Here is a 22707-nt window from a genome sequence, read left to right on the forward strand (position 1 = left end):
TCGTAGTTCTTTCTACTATGCTGATTTCTTTCCGGCTGTGGAAATTACAGACATACTGATCTTCCATTCACTTTCATAAGGAATATTTTAAAAGAAGTTGCGCCAGTTCAAAGTCAGTAACAATTTTATCGGCACATTATATTAGTGAATCCAACCTCTTCAATACTCAGTACATGACACAAACACACACTGAGAAACAACATAAATGACTAAAATGCATAGGAAAAATAGCAATACAGAAATGGGAAGGTTTGTTCAGACTCCAGACTCAGAACTTAGTATTAAGATGTATTTCAGAATGAAAGCTTCCAAGTGTTCTGCAATGAGGGTATGATAATTAAAAGTCATGAGATAGAAAGCTGAACGATACAAGAAGGCAAAAAGCAACTTCAGTGACACCCAAAAGTATTTACTGTGAAACTACAGCCTCTGACACAGCACAGAAGGAACAGACTGGCATCTCTAAACCTAGACACTCAGTGCAGGACTGATGAATAGCATGGGAAGGTGTAGTGCTGCAGTATCAAAGACCAGATGGAGTTGCACATTCTGGAGTATTTCTGATTCCTCAGAAGTTCCTCATCTTCTACCCAGAAGACCAATACAAGTGACCGATAACAGTGAAAAGATCTGTCTTCTTGTAAACTTCTGTCAGTAACACGTCTTTCTAAAACTTCCAAGTCTCATCTTTTTCTCGTTAAGTTAGACGCTGGTACATGAGGAACGGTCATTTCTCTCAAGTATTCCCTGAGCAGCACAGATGACTAACGCACCAACTCCTCGATGATAAAAGATCTCTCATCAAACTAAAAATAGTGCCAAGAATTTGCTGGAAGATGACACAAAAATGTACATGCCTTTATGATACAAGGCTTTAGTTAAAAAATGCTGATGCTTCATCAAGGGAAAGATTAAGATCTTTTGCTCCCTAAGCCTTAAAACTTGGAAGACATACTCCATGATAAGGTTGCTTTTTAATCTCATGATAAAGACTAAGGAAAGGAAAAAACAAAGGAAAAAAAAAAAAGAAGAAAAAAAGAAAAGGGGAAAGGGGACATACAACACCAAAATAAGATACAAAGATGCAGCTTTCCTAAGAGAGACAAATTAAAATAGTAACAGCAGTTTACTATGGAAGGAAGGACAGGAGATAATACACAATTTGATAATGTTATGAATGAAAATGAAATTGCACATCTTTCCTAACGATCTTTTTGTTATTCTTTTCTTTATTCAACTTCTAGGAACATTATATGGGAAGTTTCTGGAATATATTTTTGGAACACTCTTTTGGTCTCATCTGTACAAAACTTCCAGGCTTTCAACAGAACGCAGGAGTCTTTTGTAGTGCCCCGACAGCTCAAAAACTTACAGATGTGTATCTAAAACAACGAATACTAAATATAAGACATTTTTTCCCAATTAATTTAAAACTGATTTTAAAAAACAGATGGGAAATGTCATTATATACTTTTTTTTAAAAAAAATGACAACTGAAGTCTATTAAATTCATTGCCTATCAAAGTAATTTGGAAATACACACATTACCTGTCTCTGTAGTGAAGCAGCAGTGAAAGATTCATGCCCCTCAACAATTTTCATTAGCAAAGTTATCCACTGAGATGTACTAAGAGTGCTGCACATCTGAGGCATGAGTGCTATACTTCGAATGAATCCCAGCGTGCACCAACTCCTATGCTGTTCTTTATAAACTAATTTATTTGGCAAGGAAGCTAAAAACAAAAAGATATATACATAAAACAGTTGACTTTTCCACCAGCTACGTAATTCTCTATAGACTACATGGGGCTTTTTTGGACAAATCACAACACTGAGCTACTTCACTGTCTTTACATAACCATTAACTTCTGTTTTAGAGCCTGTAATTAATTTTATTAAATATGCCTTTAAAACCATTCTCATCCTTATACTGTTCCCTCATTTCGAAGTAGTTAACAGCATTACTTCTGATATTACATAGCAGCTATGGAAATTAATATGACATATCCAGCTATACTGTTGTCCCCAAACAGAAAAAGACTGCTAAGAAATTCAAAGAAATTCATTGTCTAAGCCAACCATACAGATCCACATGCTCCACATCTCATGCATGTTTCCTGTTTTCACTGCTTACGTTCTAAGAATGCTCAAGATCACTTAATGTTTCCTTTGCTAACAATTAAGATTTTAAAAACTCTGAAAATGCATTTTCTAGCCTTTGGCCTTAAAGGATTAAAAACTAGTAACAAAAAATATACAAAGTTACGAGACAAGAACACACAAAATAGACGCACATAGCTGAATCAGACTGTTTCCATATGATATACCTGATTTATCTGTTGTTCCACTCTCCACAAGCATACGGAGTAGACCACACAAAGTCCTAGTAGCATCACTTTGCATGACTTCAGCATGGACACCAGCAGAGAGACACAGTGTCTGCAACAGGTTGACAGTACTTGTCAGCATCATGGAAGTGGGGTGGAGATTCCTTTCAACTTGTTCTCCTTCTGAAAGGAGATACAAAAGGCAAATTAATATTAGAGTTAATCTGTTTCACAAAGAGTTCTGAAACAAACATGATGTGAGAAACTGGTTATAAACATTTTTTCTAAGATGACTTCAGATTAAGAGGATTACTTATTTCCAACTGTAAAAGCAAAATATAAACCAGATATTTTGTGTAGATATTTTCAAGTTAATTCTCTAGCAGTACACAAAAGAAATTCCAAATGCAGTGCCAAGAATAGGGAAGCAGTGTGACTAGATGTATAATTAGGCCATATAAAACCCCCATACTTTAGAATTGCATTACCATATGTTGAAATTTATATCTCCTGCTATCTGTAACAAACTATTTCAGTTGGATAACAGTGTTTTCTTTGGCCCATGAATATGCAGCAAATGTGATACCATCCTTTCTATCCTCCTTTCTAACAGTAAAGCTATCTTTAAAGCTTTCTTATAAAAGAAAGATTATAGTCACAAACATATACCTATTAATCATATTTGATGAAGCATTTCATCCTGCGAAAGAAGCTTCTTCATATTACAAGATAACAATTTTTGAATTCAACTAAAACCCTGCCTCCACTTTTATTTAAAAAAATACATAAGCTTTTTTACCAGAATCATCCTCAGTGTCTGAATCTTCTGTTGTGGGTTGCGTTGCTGGTGGTGGCTCAGCTAGTTTGAGATCATACTTTCCCTCCTTCCCCATTCTGTAAGAATTTGTACTTCCAGTGTCCCACTGCACTCTGATCCAGCCATCTTCTCCCAATTCTCCAATCACACGACCCAAACCTGGAGTGGGTCCATCCTGACCGAAGAGAGGCGCTCAAGTTACACAACCAACGACGCTAATTCTTATCCAAAGTTCGTAAGATAATAATGTAATTGCTCTTTTTTGCTGCTAACCTAATGGTTAGGTAGGAAACATTCAATAATGTTTCCAAAGAGAGCATGAAGTTGGAAAGCATTTCACAGTCCCCAAAAAGCAATCACCTCAGTAAAATGCAGCAACACTCATGTTTAAATCTATTTTACTGTGTACTACATAGAGTGCCATACACACCTAGCTGGATGTGTATAACACTGTAGAAAAAAAGCAGTTTCCTGTTAAACTGTGAATCAGAACAGTCTCATTAAAAAAGAACTTTCATCTCCAAAGCTGATGCTAAACAAATAATTAACATATTTTATATTAACACTCCAAGTCTTTGAAATGAAAAATGACCTCTAAAGTTTGAACATAAAATTCGCACAGTCCACTGAATAGACACTTTAGCTTTTAACACAGCCAAACCTGTATGAAAGAATTTGTACCTGATCACCCCACTTCCAGTCTACCCCTCTCACCACTCTGGTACCAATTTTCATCATGGCTGCCAGCTCTGGTCCAGAAACAGGGAGCTGAACAGGTGTGCTTTCCTTTCGTGACTCTTCTAGGACTGTGGCAGACGCTCCATGAGAAGAGGTAATCATATCTTCTTCAATGTTGTCAGAACTAGGTCCTAAACAGGAAAAAACATTTAAAAAAATTAAAACTAGCTACAAGTTTTTATACATACCTTATACGTATAAAGGTATATACACAAACTTTAAGGCATATAAGGTTTGCAATAGAAAAGTAGTAACAAATTGGAAAGCTGACCTAACACATGATACAGTCAGATGAGCTTTTAGGGAACTAGGATGTAATGGTTTTCAATGCACAGGACTTTGAACAAAAGTAAATGACAAATAATTGACAAATATTAGTTCTACTAACAGATTTTTTGTAAAAAAAAACAACCAAAACTTCTTATGAGCACTCCAGTCAAATTCAAGTTACAGGAACAAATATTTGCTATTATCTAAGAAAGCCAAGAAAGAACAGGCATGATAACTTGAATCATGGAATCATGGCAAAAGACACCACAGAACTCGTAACAGAACAAAGGAAGCTTCCAGCTTCAATATGCAGACTGGGAATGGTTTTAATAGGTAGGAGAAGTGAACCTGAATGAGAAGGGAGTACGCAGTTTCTAATGTTTTCATTTTATTTTCCATTTTTCATTTATTTGTAATGTTTCCACCAAAACTACACTATCACTCCTAAATTCTAGCAACAAATGACCAAAGCAAAGGCTTAGGAGAAAAATCATCACTGAATAAAGGCTAAAGGTCAAACTAACTTCCTTCTCAATAGTGCTTACAGATGTGGGGTTTGTATCAGGGTAAATAGCATTAAGTCCTATCTTTAAGCAGCAAAGTAATTCTGTAGTTTGGGTACACCAATAGGTAAAAAAATACAGGAGATTTATGAAACGTGCTTTCTTCCAAACAAGATCTTGTACCTATCAGCCGCAGCGTTGTTTGCGTCAGTGCTAGCATGCCAGAATTAAGAAGGAGGCTCAAGGTATTAGCACCATGCTGCAGTGTCAACATGTTGAGCATGACCAGCAGAAAACGTGCTTGTGGAATAGTTCCAAGACTTGGTCCTGCTGGATTCTCATTAGTAATTGTTTGTAGAGGAACAGGCTGCACACCTGTGTAATATAAATACAACAAAGTCAGTTGGCATTTGGGAGCTACAACAAAAAAGGTTATAGATTTGTTTGATTGACAATGTAACATATTTTTTATTCCCTGCTTGGCTTTAAGAACCTACAAGCTGAAGTCCCAAGAAACTTTTTATAATACAGATTTTAACGGTGAAGTATTACTAATGGGTAATCAAACACTGAAAAGTGAGTTCGGGGAGGTTGGGCCAGGGACTGTGGAACGACACATGGACAGGCAGAAAATCAAAGTAATTCTCAGCACAAACCAAGGGAACCATTTTTAAGATCCCAATTATGGCAAACTTTTTAAAAATAAAAAAGGCAACTATATTCATTTAAAATAGTTTTCACCCCAGCCAACAGCAATAAAATGAGATTCACCTAGTTCTTTAAATTTTGCATTAGCATCTAGCAAGATGTTCCGGACATTCTGAATAGCCCATGCATATAACTTTCCGAAAGTTACTTCCAGCAGCATTCTGTTGAATGGTGGGATCAGATCAACATCCTTCAAGCAGTCAGTAAGAGGTTCCCTTCACAGGAAAACAATAAGAAAAAAGTAAGTATGGTTGTTTGGGGTTTTTTTAATGAAGTACTGTAAAAGCAAAGGCAACAAAAAGTTTTACCCTATATTGGCTCCTTCTGGAATAAGCCTCTGCCATCCACAGAACATAGCATACTGCACAGACGGGAGCAAAAAATTTTTTGCTGCCAGTTTCAGAATAGTATCTATTCCCTCCAGACGAACTTCTGCTCTTTCCAACTGCAAGAGAAAAAAAAAATAAAAAAAACCTGTCATACTTGCGTGTACTGCTAATAAACACGAGCCCATTTTCATCTATTTTACCTGTTTTAATAAACATTTTCTCATTTTTTCTACATCCACTGGCTCTTCTTTAAGTGCAAAATCAACAATGGTGTTAAGGAGGGCAGACTGGGGATACAAGCCTTGGACATTTTGCTTTAGCCATTTGTATTTGTGGACACCTGTAACTGTACTCAAAAGTGGCTGCCACTTATCCTGCAAAACAGGAAGGTAGTATGTTAAAAATTAAATTGTTTAAAATTACTAAAAATATAAGTTATGTAAAATCATGTCCAAATTTTAAATACTAGGAGGGAAAAAAAATTATTCAAAGCCAGGAGATTAGCATTATTTGTATCTCACTATCTTGCTTAGAATTGCTACATAAGATTTCACATGCATTAATATTAAAAGAGAAAAAAATAGGGAGTAACATATCACAACCTTTTATTTTGAAATGAAGTTTTACCTGAACATTTCTAAGATTACAAGTAATCTAAAAATTAGAGAAGGTATCTTTACATATTGTATATATGCAATGCACAAGCTTATTTTTAAGAATTATTTCAGGTTTCACTAAAACAATGCGCCATGCTTAATTATATATCCTAAACACCATTATCAGAATATTAAATGTCAAGTTATAGCAATCATGCTTTAGCTCACATTTTTTCCTCTTGTTATTTTTATTTTTTTATTCACAAGGTTGATTCAAAATCTGATGTCCTACCTTGGGTGATTTAATTGCTATGGGCCTTTTATCTATAGGTACAGGACTGTGAGGTACCACACAGGATTCTTCTAAATCACTCTCTTCGTTTCCAATTTTGGATTCCTCCACATCAGCAGATTCAGATTTTTTTGGCACTAGAAATAAAAAAAGCTATTCTTTCATGTAATCTGATGACATTTACAGTATCACATTTTTAGGTTTGCACAGTAACCTAAGCATACAGAATGCTTAAGATCTGCCTGTAATAAGGAAAATGTACCCTTTGTGAACTCTATGTCCAATTATTATCAAATCAGCTCTGGTAATATCCACAATATGCTTTTATTTGTAAAGACCAACTTCAAAAGCACTTTGGTGTTTGTTCACCACATGGATTTATTTCCAGTTGAATAGTTCTTTGACTATGCTATTTTAGTAAAACATCATTTTTACTAAGATGCCACTTCTAATTAAACTTTACTAAAACCAATTCAGAGGGACTGAAACTGATGGATCGTTTTTAATATGCTGGATCACAAAGCAGCATGCTTCACCTACACTTGACTCTTGTCTGCCTGTTACTGCTGTAAGAACTAACGTGTAACCACAGATTTAGAAAGCGTCATGAAAAAGCAGCAGAAAGCAAACAGCTTTGATGCTTTAGCTAACAAGAGCCTCAAATATAGAGCAGCAAACCTTGGAATGAGATTGATTTTCATTGTTTCAAAGAAAATACAACATTAACGTCACCTTACCTCTTTTTTTCCTTTTCTCTCTAATTAATTTCTGAGCTACCCTCCGCCATCGGGGCAAGGAACTCAGAAGCTTAAATTTAGACATTATAGAGAGATCATTGCACACTGCAGGACGTAGTTCATTGAATAAGAATCTCAAACGCTCAATTACAGGAGCACAAACTTCCTTGTAAGAACGTCCTTGTTCTTGATGGGTCTAGAAAAGCCATTGAAAGACTAGGTTACTGTTCAATATACAGCGAAGTGAATACATAGCTTTTTAATAAAATACTTCAAATGAAATATAAACTAAACTTCAGCAGGTAAGAGGCTTACCTTAATCAGTGAGCATTTTGCTTGGTAGACAACACGACACACATCCACTACAGATTTTGGTAAGGTTTTGTGCTTTACCTGGTCAACTCCAAGGGTACCAGGATGAACAAGAGACAATGCTACATGACCTTAATGGGAAGAGACAATCTCTGAATATGCATTTCCAAAATCATCCATAGCAGAGATTAAACTGGTCCAAAATGTATGCTGAGACAGCTATACCACAAGCCTACCTACCCAAATCTTCATGTTTCAGAAGACAACATAATAACAAACGTCCTACTTCTTCCACAGGATGCTCAGGAGGGAATATGATTGGTGTTGTTAAGTGACATTGTTTACAGTATCTCTCTATCTGACACAAGAAGTCCTACAAAAAACACACAACAACAGCCTCTATTTAAATTTGGTTTTAAATACAATGAAAAGACCCAAAATACTACAGCCAGCATTTAAATAACGCTGAGTAACCTCCACAATCTGAACTGACATTCAGAAGTGAGATACAACATGCAGTATGCACTATTTAATACACAACACTACAAAGACTACCTTATATTATTATTCTTGTATGAAGAATAAGGAACAAAGCCACTACGGCTTTTATCCAGGTCACCTGATTTTTGATTATATTCTCCTGACTCATCTTTATTGGCATCCTATCCTCCTATCAAGGACTTACTTGTGGATTTTTTTGATAAAGGAGGTGAACTCAAAACATTAAAAAAATCTTAAGTATTACAGAAGACAGTGACCAATGTAAATCTCAGGGAGTTTCATAATATCCACAATACCAGCTAGGTGAAACTTGAACCTCAAGGGACAAAAGGGACTTTAAAACCAAGGCATACATGCACCTGACACACAAAATACATTTGCAATTTGACAAAAAAAATTCCATCTTAGTTCAACTGGAGGTGAGCAGGATCTGCCAATACTACTATGAATTGACATTTCCATTGACATGGAAAGTAATGTATTATTAATTTTTTTTGTAATAATACATTTAAAATGTTTAGTTCTCCCACTCAAAAATTCAGAAGAAAAAACTGTACTGATATGATATTGAGTGAAATACACTTTATCCATTAGTAATACTCAACCACTCCCTTCACAAAAATTAATTCTCAAATAACTTTTTTGACTGTTTTGCTGTAACTTTTGGAGAATTTTCCCCAAAAAACTGTTTCAGGCCACCACTGTCACCCCTCAGCAACATTTTTTGTTAGCAGAACTACTGAGGGCTTACCTTCACAGTATGATCCTGAATATTATTATCTGCAATAGCTTGGAGAAAAGGCTGGGAATGGTCACTCAAAGTTAATCGATGTGTATATAGTTTTGATTTATTTGGGGTAGTGTTACCAGGTGAACTGCAATGGTCTTCATCTTTTTCCTCATTGTAACTGTAATGAATCTGACTAGTTTGCAAGCCTCCAGAAAAGATAGATGACTTCAACCATTCTAAAGAAAGAAAACACAATTATATATTCTGAGGAAAGATTAAGCTATCAAGATTCAACAACTCCCCCAAATAAAATGCATAAATAGCTTCAAACAAGGTTTAGTAGCTCTTCCATTTGCTGAAACTTCTTCACAGAGAAAAAAAAAGGATACTGCAACTAAGTAACGATTAAGTAACAGGGCAGCCATCACCTGCTCAGAGGTAACAGGCTCTTACCTATTTTTCTGTGATTAATATTGAATTATACCCTCTATTCACCAAACTAAGATACCCAACACAACAGAATCCAACATCAGATGCTTCAGGCGCTCTTAACTGAACACAAATTAATAAGTTAACTGTGCTATACAGAGTCTCCTTTCTCTTCCAATATTCTCTCTATCTGGCATATTAAAGAATTCTGGAATTTTTAACTGTTCAAGGTTACCTAATCCCCATTTAAATCCTGCTAAATTATTGGACCTTGATGACTGTGGTAATTCATGTCAAGAATAAAGAACTTCAGAAGACAGCAAGACTAAATAGGTGCTAGATTTCCAGTTAATTTATTTGGCCTGTATCTTTTTCTTGCATGCTTTGACAAGTATTTATCACTTATTTAAGCTCAAAATGAAGTTCTGCTTACTGGCACATTCAACTTCCAGAGGAGAAAGTGGTGTACTCATTGCCAGGTAGGAAGCGTGCAGTCCAAGGAGAAGACCCAAGTTCCTTTCTGTGTCTATTAGAGGTGATGACAAAGTACTGAGATCTGGTGTTGTAATCACTTCCTGATCAGGCTAATCAAAAGAAACAGGAGTTGAAAGCTAGAACTGAGCTCCAACAAGAATTTTGAAAGCAAAGCAATACTTTACTTTAGAAAGCGTGTATCCATCAATATATAGTATTTTTACCTCCATATACTGGCCAACACAGAAGGCATGCATTGATTCCCGTGTGTCCTCAAACTGCAAAGCAGCTTCCAAAGCAACAACTGGGTCCTCACCCGCAAACTGAGCTATGGAAAAAGGAGGTAGTCAGTATAATGTCTAAAAACCCCTTTATGCCATCTAGTTTTGAAAAAGAAGTAATTTGTGTCTTTCATTCAGATGCTGATTCTCACCAAGTATGCTACTGCCAGTCAAAGACTGGGTTTGGAAGTCCTTTATATCATACACTTTCCCATCAATCACTGTCCAAAATCCTCCATCTTTGTTGTGGTTCTCTAGATCAGCTTTTCGTATAAGTGTCACCTCCTCATTATTTCTGCAACTCTGGCCAGTAAAAAATGAACCTACGGGTATAAAACAGAAGAGAAAATTTATCAACAATAAAACAGAAAGTAAAAGTTTTTTGTGAACGTTCTCTTAATAGCTTTCTAACCAAATTCTTCACTCCTATTCAAAAGCTGCTTTTCTTTTGGTATGCTCAAAAGTCAAAATGGGTATTAATATGTTCCTGTCCACATGTTATGCAATTAAATTGTCTGTATGCTGTATTCTTTTATGCGCTAATGTCCAACATCACACTGCCAAAGACCTGGCACTGCCCAACTATAAAAATGTTTTGTTTGGAGGTGGAGCAGAACCACCAGTATTTCAGCAAATCACTGCTCTAGTCAGCTCTGCCACCAAATCACTTCAGTTTTATTACATGCTTGCCTGCAAGACATTGGCTGTGTATTTAATTTCAGTTTAAATCCAGATCTTTTAAAAAAATAGGAAGAAGGTTACATACACATTACAAGTCTTCCAACCTATATATCAGTAAACTATTTCAAACTAAAGGTAATTGCATCAAAATAAGAAACATCACTGTTTGCACACATACACCTTCATCCTCAATACTATTAGACCAGTAACTGAATTTTCACATAGCTTTTGCTCTCCCCAACACACTACTGTCTAGCAGTGTGACCTTTAGCTCTCTTGGGTTCCACCAACCATGTTTCATGCCTCCCTCCACCAATAATAGTCAGAAATACCAATTTTCTACTTCTCTTTTCACCCCAGACAAAGCTCATACCATAAAACAAAAGTTCCCTTATTTCAAAGTTTCCACATTTCTCTCCCTTTATGTTACGGATAGAATTTAGGAACAAAATGCATGGATGTAGGATGTACTACTCACATTTCCACTGCAGCTTTTCACACTCAAAATGCAAAACAATGTGAACTACTACTTTAAGTAGGTAGGATTAAGCAGAGTACAAATACAACTCTATACATAACTTCCTGAAGAATCTGACAGAAATAGCACTGTATGACTGCCATGTGAACTAGTTAATAAAAATCTGTGCTGTAAAGCAGAATTCCCTTCCTGAGAGTAGTTCATGAACAGTCACCATTTTTATATAGCTACTTTATGAAAACATAAATAAATAGTCCAGATGCTAATAGTACATACCCATTATTCCTGGCCATGCTAAATCCTCATTGTCATCCCTTTCCTTTCCAGGGGCTAAATGGTTAAATCTGTCTAGGTGTTCTAGCAAACCAGCCAACAGAGGGATAGCACCAGCTTCCTGCATTAATCCAGCATTTTTACTGAGTAGCAGCACTACAGAAACCACCAATTCTGGAAGAAGAATGCCTAGAACACAGAAAGTACTCATTTAATTCAAGATCTACACTTAAAGCATCACAGAAGTAAATCAACAAGCAATACATTCTATTACTGCTTTAGTACAAAGCTCTTGCCTTCCTCGTCGAATTTCCCTTCTCTCCCACAAATTGAAGGATTAGATTGACTCTTGTAGTTATTTAGGACTTTCAAGAACATCTACAACCTAACTTCATAATTTTGTGGAACAGGAGGAAAGGAGGACAGCAAAGAAAAGAAACTACCTGTTAAATCTCCATCCACAACACGAGATACTTCTGCAAAATGCCTATGACTAGTAGAAGCAATGCTGGTTGCCACGGGAAGTATATCACCAATATGCGTGCACAGAAGAGCAGTGTATTTCTTCAGCAAAGAGCCAACACCTAAGAGATCAGGACCTGTATACGAAGGAGGAAGAGCACAGAAAACCATCATATAGTCATATTTAAGACACAGATTTCAGAAGCTGTCAAACTCTTCTGAAATGCAGCCACCCAGTATTAGCACTGAATTAAGATACCACATATTTTTTTTAATTTTTACAAGTATATAGAAAGTTTACTATAGATAACAGAGATCCTGTTACCTTCCAAAAAGACATTTTCCTTTACAGAAAAAAGTTTAAAGACATTTCAAACACTTTTCAGACAGGCTCAGCAACTAGGCTGATAAACAAGACAAGAAGATGAAGTAAGAAACTACTATCCTGTAAGAGGTATTACAGAAATGCTGGGGGTCGGGGTGAAGCTTTTTTTTTTTTTAACAATAACTTACTGTATGTATTAGGGACCTGCCCACCACAATCTCCTGGGTAAAGTTTACTAACAAGCAGACGCTGAAAACGGAGCAACAGGTCCAGAGAAGCAGATCTCTCTTTGCTACAATGCTCATGGTCCATACAGGAAGAAACACGACGAGCAACATCTTTTAGCTTGGCTATTGTCTGTGAAGCGATGTTCCTAATTGGTATAAAAATATTGTAAAGTACTTAAAGGGAGCTGCTAGTGAAGACAGTCCACAGAAACATGGGTTAACCTTTTACTACAATTTCATATAAATATATAAAAACCTATGCGAAGCTTCTTTGTAGGATGCTCCCTTGCATCATAGTCCCCAAAAAGTTAATGGTTTTTGTGGAGCCATTTTGTTTGATGTATTTTATGAATCATGTTAATTTTGTATTTTTTGTCATTACTTGCTACAAAAAAAACATGATCTGGTAATTTTCACTGAAAGGTTGTAATGGAAGTCATGACACTGCGTAACTCAAAACAGTCTCAATACTGCTTAATATCACAATTAAGTGAAAAAGCACAATAAATTTCTGAGTAACCTCATAATTACTTCCTGCTACATATGCTACATATTAAAAACTGGTGTAGCTGACATAAGAAAAAGCTTTGTTCTCAGTATCCTGTTAGTCATGCATTCACAATTCTTTCTCAGTGTCAAGAATTTAAAATTCAGGTTTCTTCCCCACTTACAGCCCCAGCTACAGTCTCCTTGAGACAAAATACTCAGCTCTAAATAAAAAGGGCAAAACATTCAGTTCCAAATAAATTTGTGCTGATTCTCATACTTCAAGCACAGGCTTTTGAATGTTTATCCTTATATTTGTTGCCCAGACTTTCAGAGTACAGAAATGAGTATCAAAATCCATAAAAGCAAGGCAGTAAGTCTTTCTAAAACCAGGTGATATATATAACTGTGCTCCTTAGCAAACATAAAAGAGCAAACTACAGACAAGCTAGAAGAATGTTCAGTATTATGAATCCTGAGGAGCTAAAATGCTAGCAGGAGACTATTCCCAAAATTAGTCACTCTTTATTTGACTAGTTCATAAAACACCCAAACAGATCTTTTGTAAAAAATAAAAGACAAATTCAAAGCAACTACCTTAGTAACTGCTGAATTAACTGAACCAATGGTAAACTTTGTTTTCCTGCAGATTCATAGATTCCAGTATTAATAAGGTCTTTGTCCAGTGGAGTCCTGCTCCGATGAAGCGTTGATGCATTTGCTTCTTGCTCATCAATTTCTTTTTCTTTCTGTGCTTCTTTTTTTGCTTCAATATCCTAAAAAAGTAAATCAAGTTAAAGAAAACACGCAAACTGCCAATGTGATTATGAAACATTTTATTAACAAGTATTCACGGTAACAAGATCAAGTTACTTTTACCAATACCAGAACAATTCCTACCAAATGTGTATTGTATATTCCCTAACCCCAGTGCGGGGTTTTTAAACAACTATAATAGAAAAAGAAAGCGGGGGGGTGGTAATGTGTGAAGGTAAACAAGAGTAGACTAACTTCAAAGACAAACTCCAAGTTCAATTTCCACCAGCCAAGTTAACAATTGATTTCTATTGTAAGTATGTAAATATGCCAGTAGCTGCTAAACAGCTCACAACTGAAGGCACATTTACTCTATATTTATAGAAGTAATGAATCCAGTCCACTGCAGCAGAACCTGGGTTGGATTTGCTACTGAGCTATAATCATACAGAACTCTATGGAAACTAAATTCACCCAGGTTTTAGACAATGTTTAATTAACCTGTGCAATGCTGTATGCTGCCACCTAGATCACTTTCAGCGTACATCTGAAGTTGGTTCCAGCATCTCTGACCTATACTACAATGCAATTGTGCCCCTAGGAGACTCAGTCAAGGATCAAAAGGACCTGCATGTCTTTAAATACAACAGAAAATGCTAACACTAGACTATGCGTTAAAGCAGAACTTAATACATGCATTTCCTCTGCATCATAAACCTCATTTACCAACAGTGGAGAAAACACTTGGAAGAATGAAAAAAAATGAAGAGGCAAGGGAAAAGCACATTTTTGGTTTCAGTCATACATAAATATGGCAAATAAAAGCAGTCTGTACAGAGTATGTCCCATCTCCAAGAGGCTCATGGAGAAGCCAGTATTTGCAAAATGTTTCTCATCCTTTATTTCATATATATGTATATATATATACACACACACACAATTAGTCAGCATCTGTTAAACATTTGAACCAGTATGAAATGGAACCTATGGAAATCTAGGATGCTGCAAAGAATTCATTCATCTTGAATTCATACGAAATAAGGCTGAAACTCCTGCTGGAGATATATGGGTGAAATCAAGGAAGCAAAGAACTCAAGAATCCCACAGAAAGGTAAAAAGTGCTTTGTAAAATTACGCTGGTTTTACACAACTTTATGAAAAAATTTTGTTACCATTGTTAAAATCATCACTCTAGGCAATGAAAAGAAACACTCTGTGAAAAAGGAGAATATGATTTATGCTTCCATACAAACACTGGCTCAAGCTGTAGGTCAAAAGAGGATAGCATCAATCCACAAACTCCAGAAAATACCTGATATGTCTTCTTATTGTGTTTATACAGAACCGCAAAACATACCTGAATTTCTGCAGTAATAGCAGCATTCAGTGCAGACTCTAAGCCTCCATCAGCCATCAAGCTGCCCACCAAGAGGTCAATCATAAATCTACGGCCCGGACTGACATTCATTTCATTTCCTGAAACTAAGAATGGAAGAAGCTATTAGTGAACCAGAAATGCAAGCACAAAACAAATAAGTTTAAATCTTAGGACTAACCTGAACTGGGTAACAGTGCTGAGAGAGCCCTAGCCCGCTCTTCTGCTGTTGGCAGTAACACAGACCATCCACTCTGCAGCACAGCTTGAGCAGCTGATTGCACCGTATTAAGAACGCCAGCATTGCTTGCTAATGTTACCACTGTCTGTTTCAGGCTATTGAGCAGGATACCGCCCAAACCTAAGCCAAGGCATTCTGGATCCACCTGATGACTAATAGCAGCATGAAGCTGAAAAAAAGGACAAAAAAAAAGCACATTTTAATCAAGAAGAGATGTGAACTTGGAGGCAGGGGGGAAGAGCGGGAAGTCAATCCTGGAGCAACTGGAGTCATTCAAGTTCAATGACCAAGATGCAAACTTTCATCTTTAAATTTGTAAAATTAAAGGGAAATCCTGGTTTGCCAAAAGACATACTGGATTTAAGCAAATAATGAAAGATTATGAACTACTCTGAACAACCTTTGCTACAGTATGCCAGGAAAAGTAGCACATCTTCAGCCACTATCAGATTCTGAAGAGGACATTCACTCTTAAAAATACTATTTAAAATTCTTAGAAATGCTCAAAAACTCCGAGCGTATGGGCTTACTGAGTGAGTATACAAGGCTTAAATAATTTACATTTTATTTTTATAGTTCATTTTTAATGACATCCTGTCACAAAGAAAAAAACAGCCACTAGCTGCCAAATTTCAGAGCAGAAAGTGATACTGTACTCATTACACTTTTTAAAAATCAATAAAAATGTTTTAAAGCACATTAAGTCCACTATTTTCATCCAAACAATTTACTGAAACATTTAGCTCAACAACTGCTTAATGTGTAAGAAACTGAAGGTACCTGAAGCCTTAGAAGGTTTAATGTTGCCACAGCCATACACTCCTTTTCCTGAGGAGGGGGCCAGTCAGAGGAGCCATCCATTCCCTCTGTCACTTGTCTTAGCAGCAGATCTAGCTGCTCAAATGTCATGGGGCAAACATCCACCACAAAAGGCACCCGCAAGCCTATTGACCATTCTGAACACGATGACCAAGCAAAACTCTGTAAATGGAAACAATATACAAAGTTCAAGAGTTGTTTCCCAAATATAAGGTGCCACTGATTAGAGAGGAGTGTAAAGCTAACATCTGCCTTCAAACAGTAATAGAAGCTGCAGAAATAATACCAGCACATCTGTTGAAGACAACCCTCCACTTGCATCCTTGTAAACATACATAAAACCCTACCAACCCCAGAAAAGAACTCTCATCATTTTCCAAAGTGCTGTTATGCCAGTCCAGATACCTCACTATCTTTGCTGCCTAAATGTTCTGCTTGACAGCTCTTCAATTGCTGTACCAGACAAAAAAAAAAAAAAAAAAAAAAAAAAAAAACAACACACACACACACAAAACAGGTAAATAGTTATTTCTCAGAATACTCAGAGGGAAAGTTACTCATCCCTTTTTTGCAGAGGAACTGCAAAAATTTGTTTTTTCCAAGCCTTCATTTATTCAGAGCAAGAAATAAGAAAAGTCATGCAAGCACAGGAAGAAGGACTAGGATTAGTGTATAGAACAGCCTCAGTGCAAGACAAAAGACAAATTGTAATTCACAACTAGAAAACAAAAAACTTACCTGAGCAGGCCCACAAGCAATTCCAACAATATGCTTTGTGTCTAATCCTGGGAGAGCTGCAGGTTCTGGTTTGGTGATCCGCAAAGTATCAAAATGTTGACACTGATCATTGCTTCCCCAGCTATGCACTTCACTATCTTCAGTCAGTGCTAAACAATGGGTAGATCCAGCTGCCACATCTATCACTTTTTTTCCTAATAGGAAAGTCAAATATTGAAAATATAACTTAAAGATTACAATTATTGAGAGAAAAATAGAAGAAGTTAAGGAAACCTGTGCTAATCACAACCCCATTTAACTATGAACAATTTATGGACGTCAAGAGTCCCACCTTCACCTCAGTAGTGGATTGGTAGAAGAGTAGAGCAAAAGAAAAACTAAGGAAATATTTAAAGATTCTTAAGAGACAGCTTAAGTACAAAAATTTACAGGCTTAAAATAAAATATCTTCTATTTTGTATCCCTTCTACTCATACTTTATCAGGAAAGGTTTATTAAAAGACCTCTCCATCTATGAACAGAGACTGTAAAGTTACATTGTAGCCATAAGTTCAGAAGTTACTTTGAACTAGATCACTCATCATATATGACTAACAATTTTAAGACAGACAGAGCACTAAAAGAGGCTTCTTCCTCATCCTCCACTACAGAACTTCAGGTTTCTCACAAATTCAAGAAATAATCTTCAACTCTGTTACAAACTAATTAGAAGTACTGGCACAAACACAACTTTAACAACATTACTTGTTGCCTGTGATTTTCATTCATTCCATTCACATAGCTTAATCTAAGCATCCATATATTACATATATTTATTTGCATGACAACGGAAAAATACCTGTTTTAATAAGCATTTCTGAGAACCTACTAAAAGAAAAGCAGGAAGGATCAAGAGAACACAAGACAGGCAGCACTTAAAGTAGTCATAACTTAGCGTCTCTAAGTCTGCTAGAAATTATAAATGCTGGAAAGATGGGTAAATGTGCACTATTACCTTTTTCAATGTAACCAGCATAAAATATGACAGAGTACACACTACCATCACTCTTAGAGCTGAGATCATTAGTGCCCAGTAAAAAATTCCAACAACAGCAAGAAAGAACTTTGGAGTATTTCCTGCTCTGGTCATTACCTTTCAAGCCTTCAAGCAGTTTGGGATATCGAACGTGCTCTTCCGTTCCATGCCCAAGTCTCTGATTGTCACCTTTTCCCCAGGTGTAGACCTGGCCATCTTTGGTTAAAGCAATAGAAAACTGACTCCCACAGCGTACTTTCACGATGTCCAGATCTTGAAGTTTTTCTATCAGCTTGGGCGTCTTGCAACCATCACTGCCTCCTCTTCCCAGTTTTCCGTAATCTCCATCACCCCAAGACCACACTTGGCCTTTAAATCAAGAGAAAGAAAACAAAAATCCTGCATTGCTTTTTCATGTAATGCAGTTATCTGTTTCAATAGGCAAGTTTTTAAAAATCTGAGATTCTGTAATAAGCACAATTTTCAAACTGTGATCTAAGAATAGCAGTTATGAATTAATCTCTAATTGTTCACAAAAATAAGAAGGAAGATTTGACAATTTTTCATGTTGATAAAACTAAATATGAAGTGTTCAGGTAACATACACTGAAAATTCATGTGTACAAGAAGTCCTTCTTAAAAACCATATGAAGTATGGAATTTACTACAAATCAAGCCTGTAGTATGGTGTTTAGTTAAAGACTACCTTCTTATAAATAACACCTTATAATAAAAGAACTTTCAAAATCTTCTTCCACATCAAATGGTCAAATTGTCTGCCAAACCTGTTTGAATTTTCATTTCCTGTCATTCAACCATTTCACAAAATGAAATTAATAACGCCGTTGTCTAGCATATTCTTTTAAATACACTACTAATTCTAAGCCTTGATGTAGGAACTTAGAAATAATCAAGTCATTCTGCATCTGCATTAAATAAAATTATGGTTCAAAAATGGTAAACCCATGCATATCCAAAAAAAAAGTCTTGTTTTACATTCTGATGCATTTATGTTCCCTATTTGCACAAGCTAGTCTCTAAGGTACTCTGATAAGACATGGAAGCATGCAAGGACACCAAGAGGGAAGAAAAAAAAATAATTAAATCTGGGCTTCCATTTTCTGGATGAGCAAGTATTTTTAGCTTTTAAATACTGCACATCACCATAAGCAGCTATATTTTAAAAGAACAACTGGCTTCCAAGAACCATCTACTTTCTAAGGCATGACCTTGGGGCTTAACTTCACATTGTGAAATTCAGGTTTTGAGTCTGTCTCACCCCAGGCACCTTGCTCAGGGACGTTGGGAAGAATTTCAATGCAGCCTTTCTTTGGCACTTCCCGTGGGTTAACACAGACAACTTTCCTATTCAAAATTCTGGGTGTTGTGACAACATGAGTTGCTTGTACTTATATAACAATGAATCAAATTTAGATGCGCATGTACATACATGTAATATTATGTGCATTTATTATACATTTACATGGGTATTTTAAATACATATCATAAATAGAAATATCTATTTGCATGTTTATGATTAATATATTGTGTATCTATGCATGGAAATATATCTGCATATATTATATGCAAAATGTATAAATGCATATACATATTACCCCAAAAGGAATTTCAACTTGAAATACTTAAAGAATTCAAGCCACCAGAAATAGGCACATCTGCAGTATAAATATCTTCAGAATGAAAGGAAGTAAAGGTAAGGTTACTTAAAGTGTTATGTGATATTTCGCTACTAACCATTTTCAGTAACTGCAAGAGTCTGAGCATCTCCACTCCCACAGGACACATCAATAACTTTGAGTCCTTTTAGCCCCGTGACCAGCATTGGGATGGTCTGATCTTCACTGGAACCTTCAAAACAAAGTAGTTATGTGAGAAACAAAACAAAAAAAAGAAGGCCTGGTAAGTTCTCTTGTTTAGGTTGTTTTGTGTTTGCTTTTGGGTGTTTTGTTGCGTGGGGGTTGGGGGCTGTTGGTTTGATTTTGTTTTGTCAGATTCGAGCATCATGACTAAGCTCCCATATGGTTTCTAAGGTATCCAATATGGATTTAACCCGTAAGACAGTCTTTGCTTTGCAAGGAAGGGAACAGAGAACAGCATATTTTTTTCTTCTGCATCCAATTACTTATTTTCTCATAACTCATAGAAACTTAGTGGTTTTGAGACAATTCCTCCCACAATTATATTTCAATTCATGTGAAACCACACATTTTCAAATCAGCTTTAGGTAAGCTGGATAAAAGACTATTTGAGACAGGCACTAAACAACTCTTTGACAAACAACTTACTTGAAGGTGTCAAGTAACGTACCATGCCCAAGCCTGCCATAGTTTCCTCGTCCCCATGTATATAGCTCTCCCTCAGCAGTAATGGCTGCGCTATAGGTGCTTCCACATGCAATATGAACAACATGTTTCCCAGCTTGCTTTCCAGATAAAGCAGATATCATTTTAGGTTCCTCCAGAGGTCTATTTAAAGAGAAGGCAACACATTTCACAAAAGGTAATCCAATGAGTAGATAATAAAAAGGTGTGAAATACTTGTTAGAAAACAACTGCTACAATTCTACCTGCAAACCCTATTACTATTCTTAGGTATCGAGATATAAATACAGCTGTAAGCCAAAAATTAAGTTCAGATTGTTCAACAACGTAGAAAACACTGAAGGTGTGTCTGACAACTATGATTTTACTTTCAACTAAATTAAGTGTTTTTAAAAAAATATTTGTCTATTATAAAAAAATTATTTTTAATTACTGTACCTGAACAATTAATTTCATGACACTGCTAACCCTCGAGTAGTAACTTCCTTGCTTTATAGGGAATTCAGCACTGGGGGATGGCACTTAAAATCTCTACAATAGATTCATATACACCTACAAAACACCCCTGTAGAAGACTGCTCCTACACAACAGCACGGTAGTAATGCGATTGTTTAACATGGGGGGAAAAAAAAGGAATTATATATGCAACATGAATGCAGAGGAAATTATGACCCCACTCCGACATTTGAGTCAATGTTTCCAAACCCCAAATAAAAGGCCTAATAACAGTGCATCCACTACCACACCCTCTATCTACAAGTATTTCAGAAGTAGCGTTAATAAAGAACTGGGAATATTACAGGCAGAAAAAACACACAGGGAGAATGCAACTTCTGTTCAGTAACACAGACAAATATCAAATGCTGAATGTGCTTATTTACACAACCAAATAGTTTTTACTGTGAATCCAGAACACAACAAATAAATGTTATGATTATTTTTATTACATACACTGTATCCCCATGGCCTAGTCTTCCACCATCTCCACAACCCCAAGAGAAAACTTCACCATTTGCTGACAAAGCAAGATAGTGATGCCCATCTGAATGTGCTGCTATCTTCACAATATTTCTGGAAGCTAGACTCTGCACCAGCTGTGGTCCCTGTGAACACAAGCAATACGCTTACAAATACGGCTTATATTTTCCATCACTTGTCTATTCACAGAAGAGCTAGATACAGTTTTCCTAAGGCTTCATCAAAACTGTGCACTCTAATGAAATGAAGAGATAAAGAAAAAAGGTCAAATCCACTATTGAAGTCTGTCAAAAACAATGCTTTCAAGTTTTTTTGTTCCCATCTTTATAAGGTCTTCAGTGTATATGAAAATGTTGTTTATCGTACAGGCAATCTTGGCAACAAGTGTTTCTGTTACAGTATAGTTTTGTTTGAGAAACTACACAGTTCAGGCACAGTGTTACATCACTGAAGTAAAATCCCTTTCATATCTGCCACATTCTAAAGTTGTTACCAAGGCCAGTATACCAGTGACAGTAATTATCATTGTATTCATAACCTCTAGCCTGATAGAAATTACAGTAACTAGATGCATTCCATCAAATCAACACGAGATCAAACCCACTATTTTTGAAAGTTCAAAAACAACACAAAAGCTCGCAAAAATCAGCATGTTTCCATCTACCTTTCAAAGAAACTAAACAGCTGGAGAAGCAGACTTATACAGAACAGAACATATTTTTAAAAGTCTTACCAGAGTATCACTGTTGTACGCTTGTGTATAAACTCTCCCGTTCCTAGATAATATTAGAAAACGTTTCTCTGCACAGGCAACCTGCACAACGCCAAGATTAGCAAGTCCTTCACACTGAATTGGACCACTCACATTAGCATAATACTTCCAACCTATTAAACCCCAAGCAATGACCTCTTGCAAAGATCCCTAGAAAATAAGAAATTCTGTAAGTACCGATTCTGAAATACACAACTTCATAAAATGCATAGAGCAGACTTTTTTTAAATCTTTATACACCAAATATACTCAAATCCATGCCAGTCATTACTGCTAGTAGTCAGTAAAGATTATTTTTGATACCTTCTAATAGATAAGGACTCACATACAACATACTCAGTTTAGTCTGGTACTGAATAAGCTGTAAAGATCTACAGTATGTTTTCAAGAGATTTTTCAAGCTGGGAAGTCTAACTTTTTCACTTTTTTCAATATGTCAGACCCCCAACATTTATAAAGTGTGGTCCTGAGCATTTACTCTGATAAACACAGGCAACAGCTCAAAATATGGCAGAACTAGTCATAGTGTTGTGATTAGAAAGAATAGCTCACAAACCACAGAACTGTACTCCAAGTCTGACTGAAAGAGCACTGATGCAGTAAAAGATACCCAAGTCAGTCAAATTTAGGCAACTCAAGGTTATCTTGTGAAAACCAAAAGGAAATTGGGAGAATCTTACGAGTTGTTTTCCTT

At 36.2% G+C, this 22707-nt stretch overlaps 1 protein-coding gene across 4 annotated transcripts in view; it reads right to left on the reverse strand.

The window, feature by feature from the left end:
* The window catches only part of HERC2 (HECT and RLD domain containing E3 ubiquitin protein ligase 2), a 113356-nt gene that overhangs the window by 55116 nt on the left and 35533 nt on the right, over nucleotides 1-22707 (reverse strand). For all 4 annotated transcript variants that reach the window (XM_040584822.1, XM_040584823.1, XM_040584821.1 and 1 more), the window contains 29 exons: nucleotides 21975-22163; nucleotides 21215-21366; nucleotides 20249-20406; nucleotides 19676-19789; nucleotides 18038-18289; nucleotides 16906-17099; nucleotides 16129-16329; nucleotides 15289-15517; nucleotides 15090-15214; nucleotides 13574-13752; nucleotides 12452-12636; nucleotides 11920-12075; nucleotides 11480-11665; nucleotides 10197-10367; nucleotides 9988-10091; nucleotides 9723-9873; nucleotides 8882-9096; nucleotides 7870-8002; nucleotides 7633-7760; nucleotides 7318-7513; nucleotides 6581-6717; nucleotides 5893-6066; nucleotides 5672-5808; nucleotides 5427-5578; nucleotides 4839-5030; nucleotides 3826-4013; nucleotides 3127-3319; nucleotides 2328-2510; nucleotides 1549-1733 (listed from right to left, as the gene is read on the reverse strand). In XM_040584822.1, the coding sequence (XP_040440756.1) occupies nucleotides 1549-1733; nucleotides 2328-2510; nucleotides 3127-3319; nucleotides 3826-4013; nucleotides 4839-5030; nucleotides 5427-5578; nucleotides 5672-5808; nucleotides 5893-6066; nucleotides 6581-6717; nucleotides 7318-7513; nucleotides 7633-7760; nucleotides 7870-8002; nucleotides 8882-9096; nucleotides 9723-9873; nucleotides 9988-10091; nucleotides 10197-10367; nucleotides 11480-11665; nucleotides 11920-12075; nucleotides 12452-12636; nucleotides 13574-13752; nucleotides 15090-15214; nucleotides 15289-15517; nucleotides 16129-16329; nucleotides 16906-17099; nucleotides 18038-18289; nucleotides 19676-19789; nucleotides 20249-20406; nucleotides 21215-21366; nucleotides 21975-22163 (4959 nt within the window). The remainder of the gene's footprint in view (nucleotides 1-1548; nucleotides 1734-2327; nucleotides 2511-3126; nucleotides 3320-3825; nucleotides 4014-4838; nucleotides 5031-5426; nucleotides 5579-5671; nucleotides 5809-5892; nucleotides 6067-6580; nucleotides 6718-7317; nucleotides 7514-7632; nucleotides 7761-7869; nucleotides 8003-8881; nucleotides 9097-9722; nucleotides 9874-9987; nucleotides 10092-10196; nucleotides 10368-11479; nucleotides 11666-11919; nucleotides 12076-12451; nucleotides 12637-13573; nucleotides 13753-15089; nucleotides 15215-15288; nucleotides 15518-16128; nucleotides 16330-16905; nucleotides 17100-18037; nucleotides 18290-19675; nucleotides 19790-20248; nucleotides 20407-21214; nucleotides 21367-21974; nucleotides 22164-22707) is intronic.

Source organism: Falco naumanni, chromosome 2, assembly GCF_017639655.2.
Source record: "Falco naumanni isolate bFalNau1 chromosome 2, bFalNau1.pat, whole genome shotgun sequence".
NCBI classification, from domain to species: domain Eukaryota; kingdom Metazoa; phylum Chordata; class Aves; order Falconiformes; family Falconidae; genus Falco; species Falco naumanni.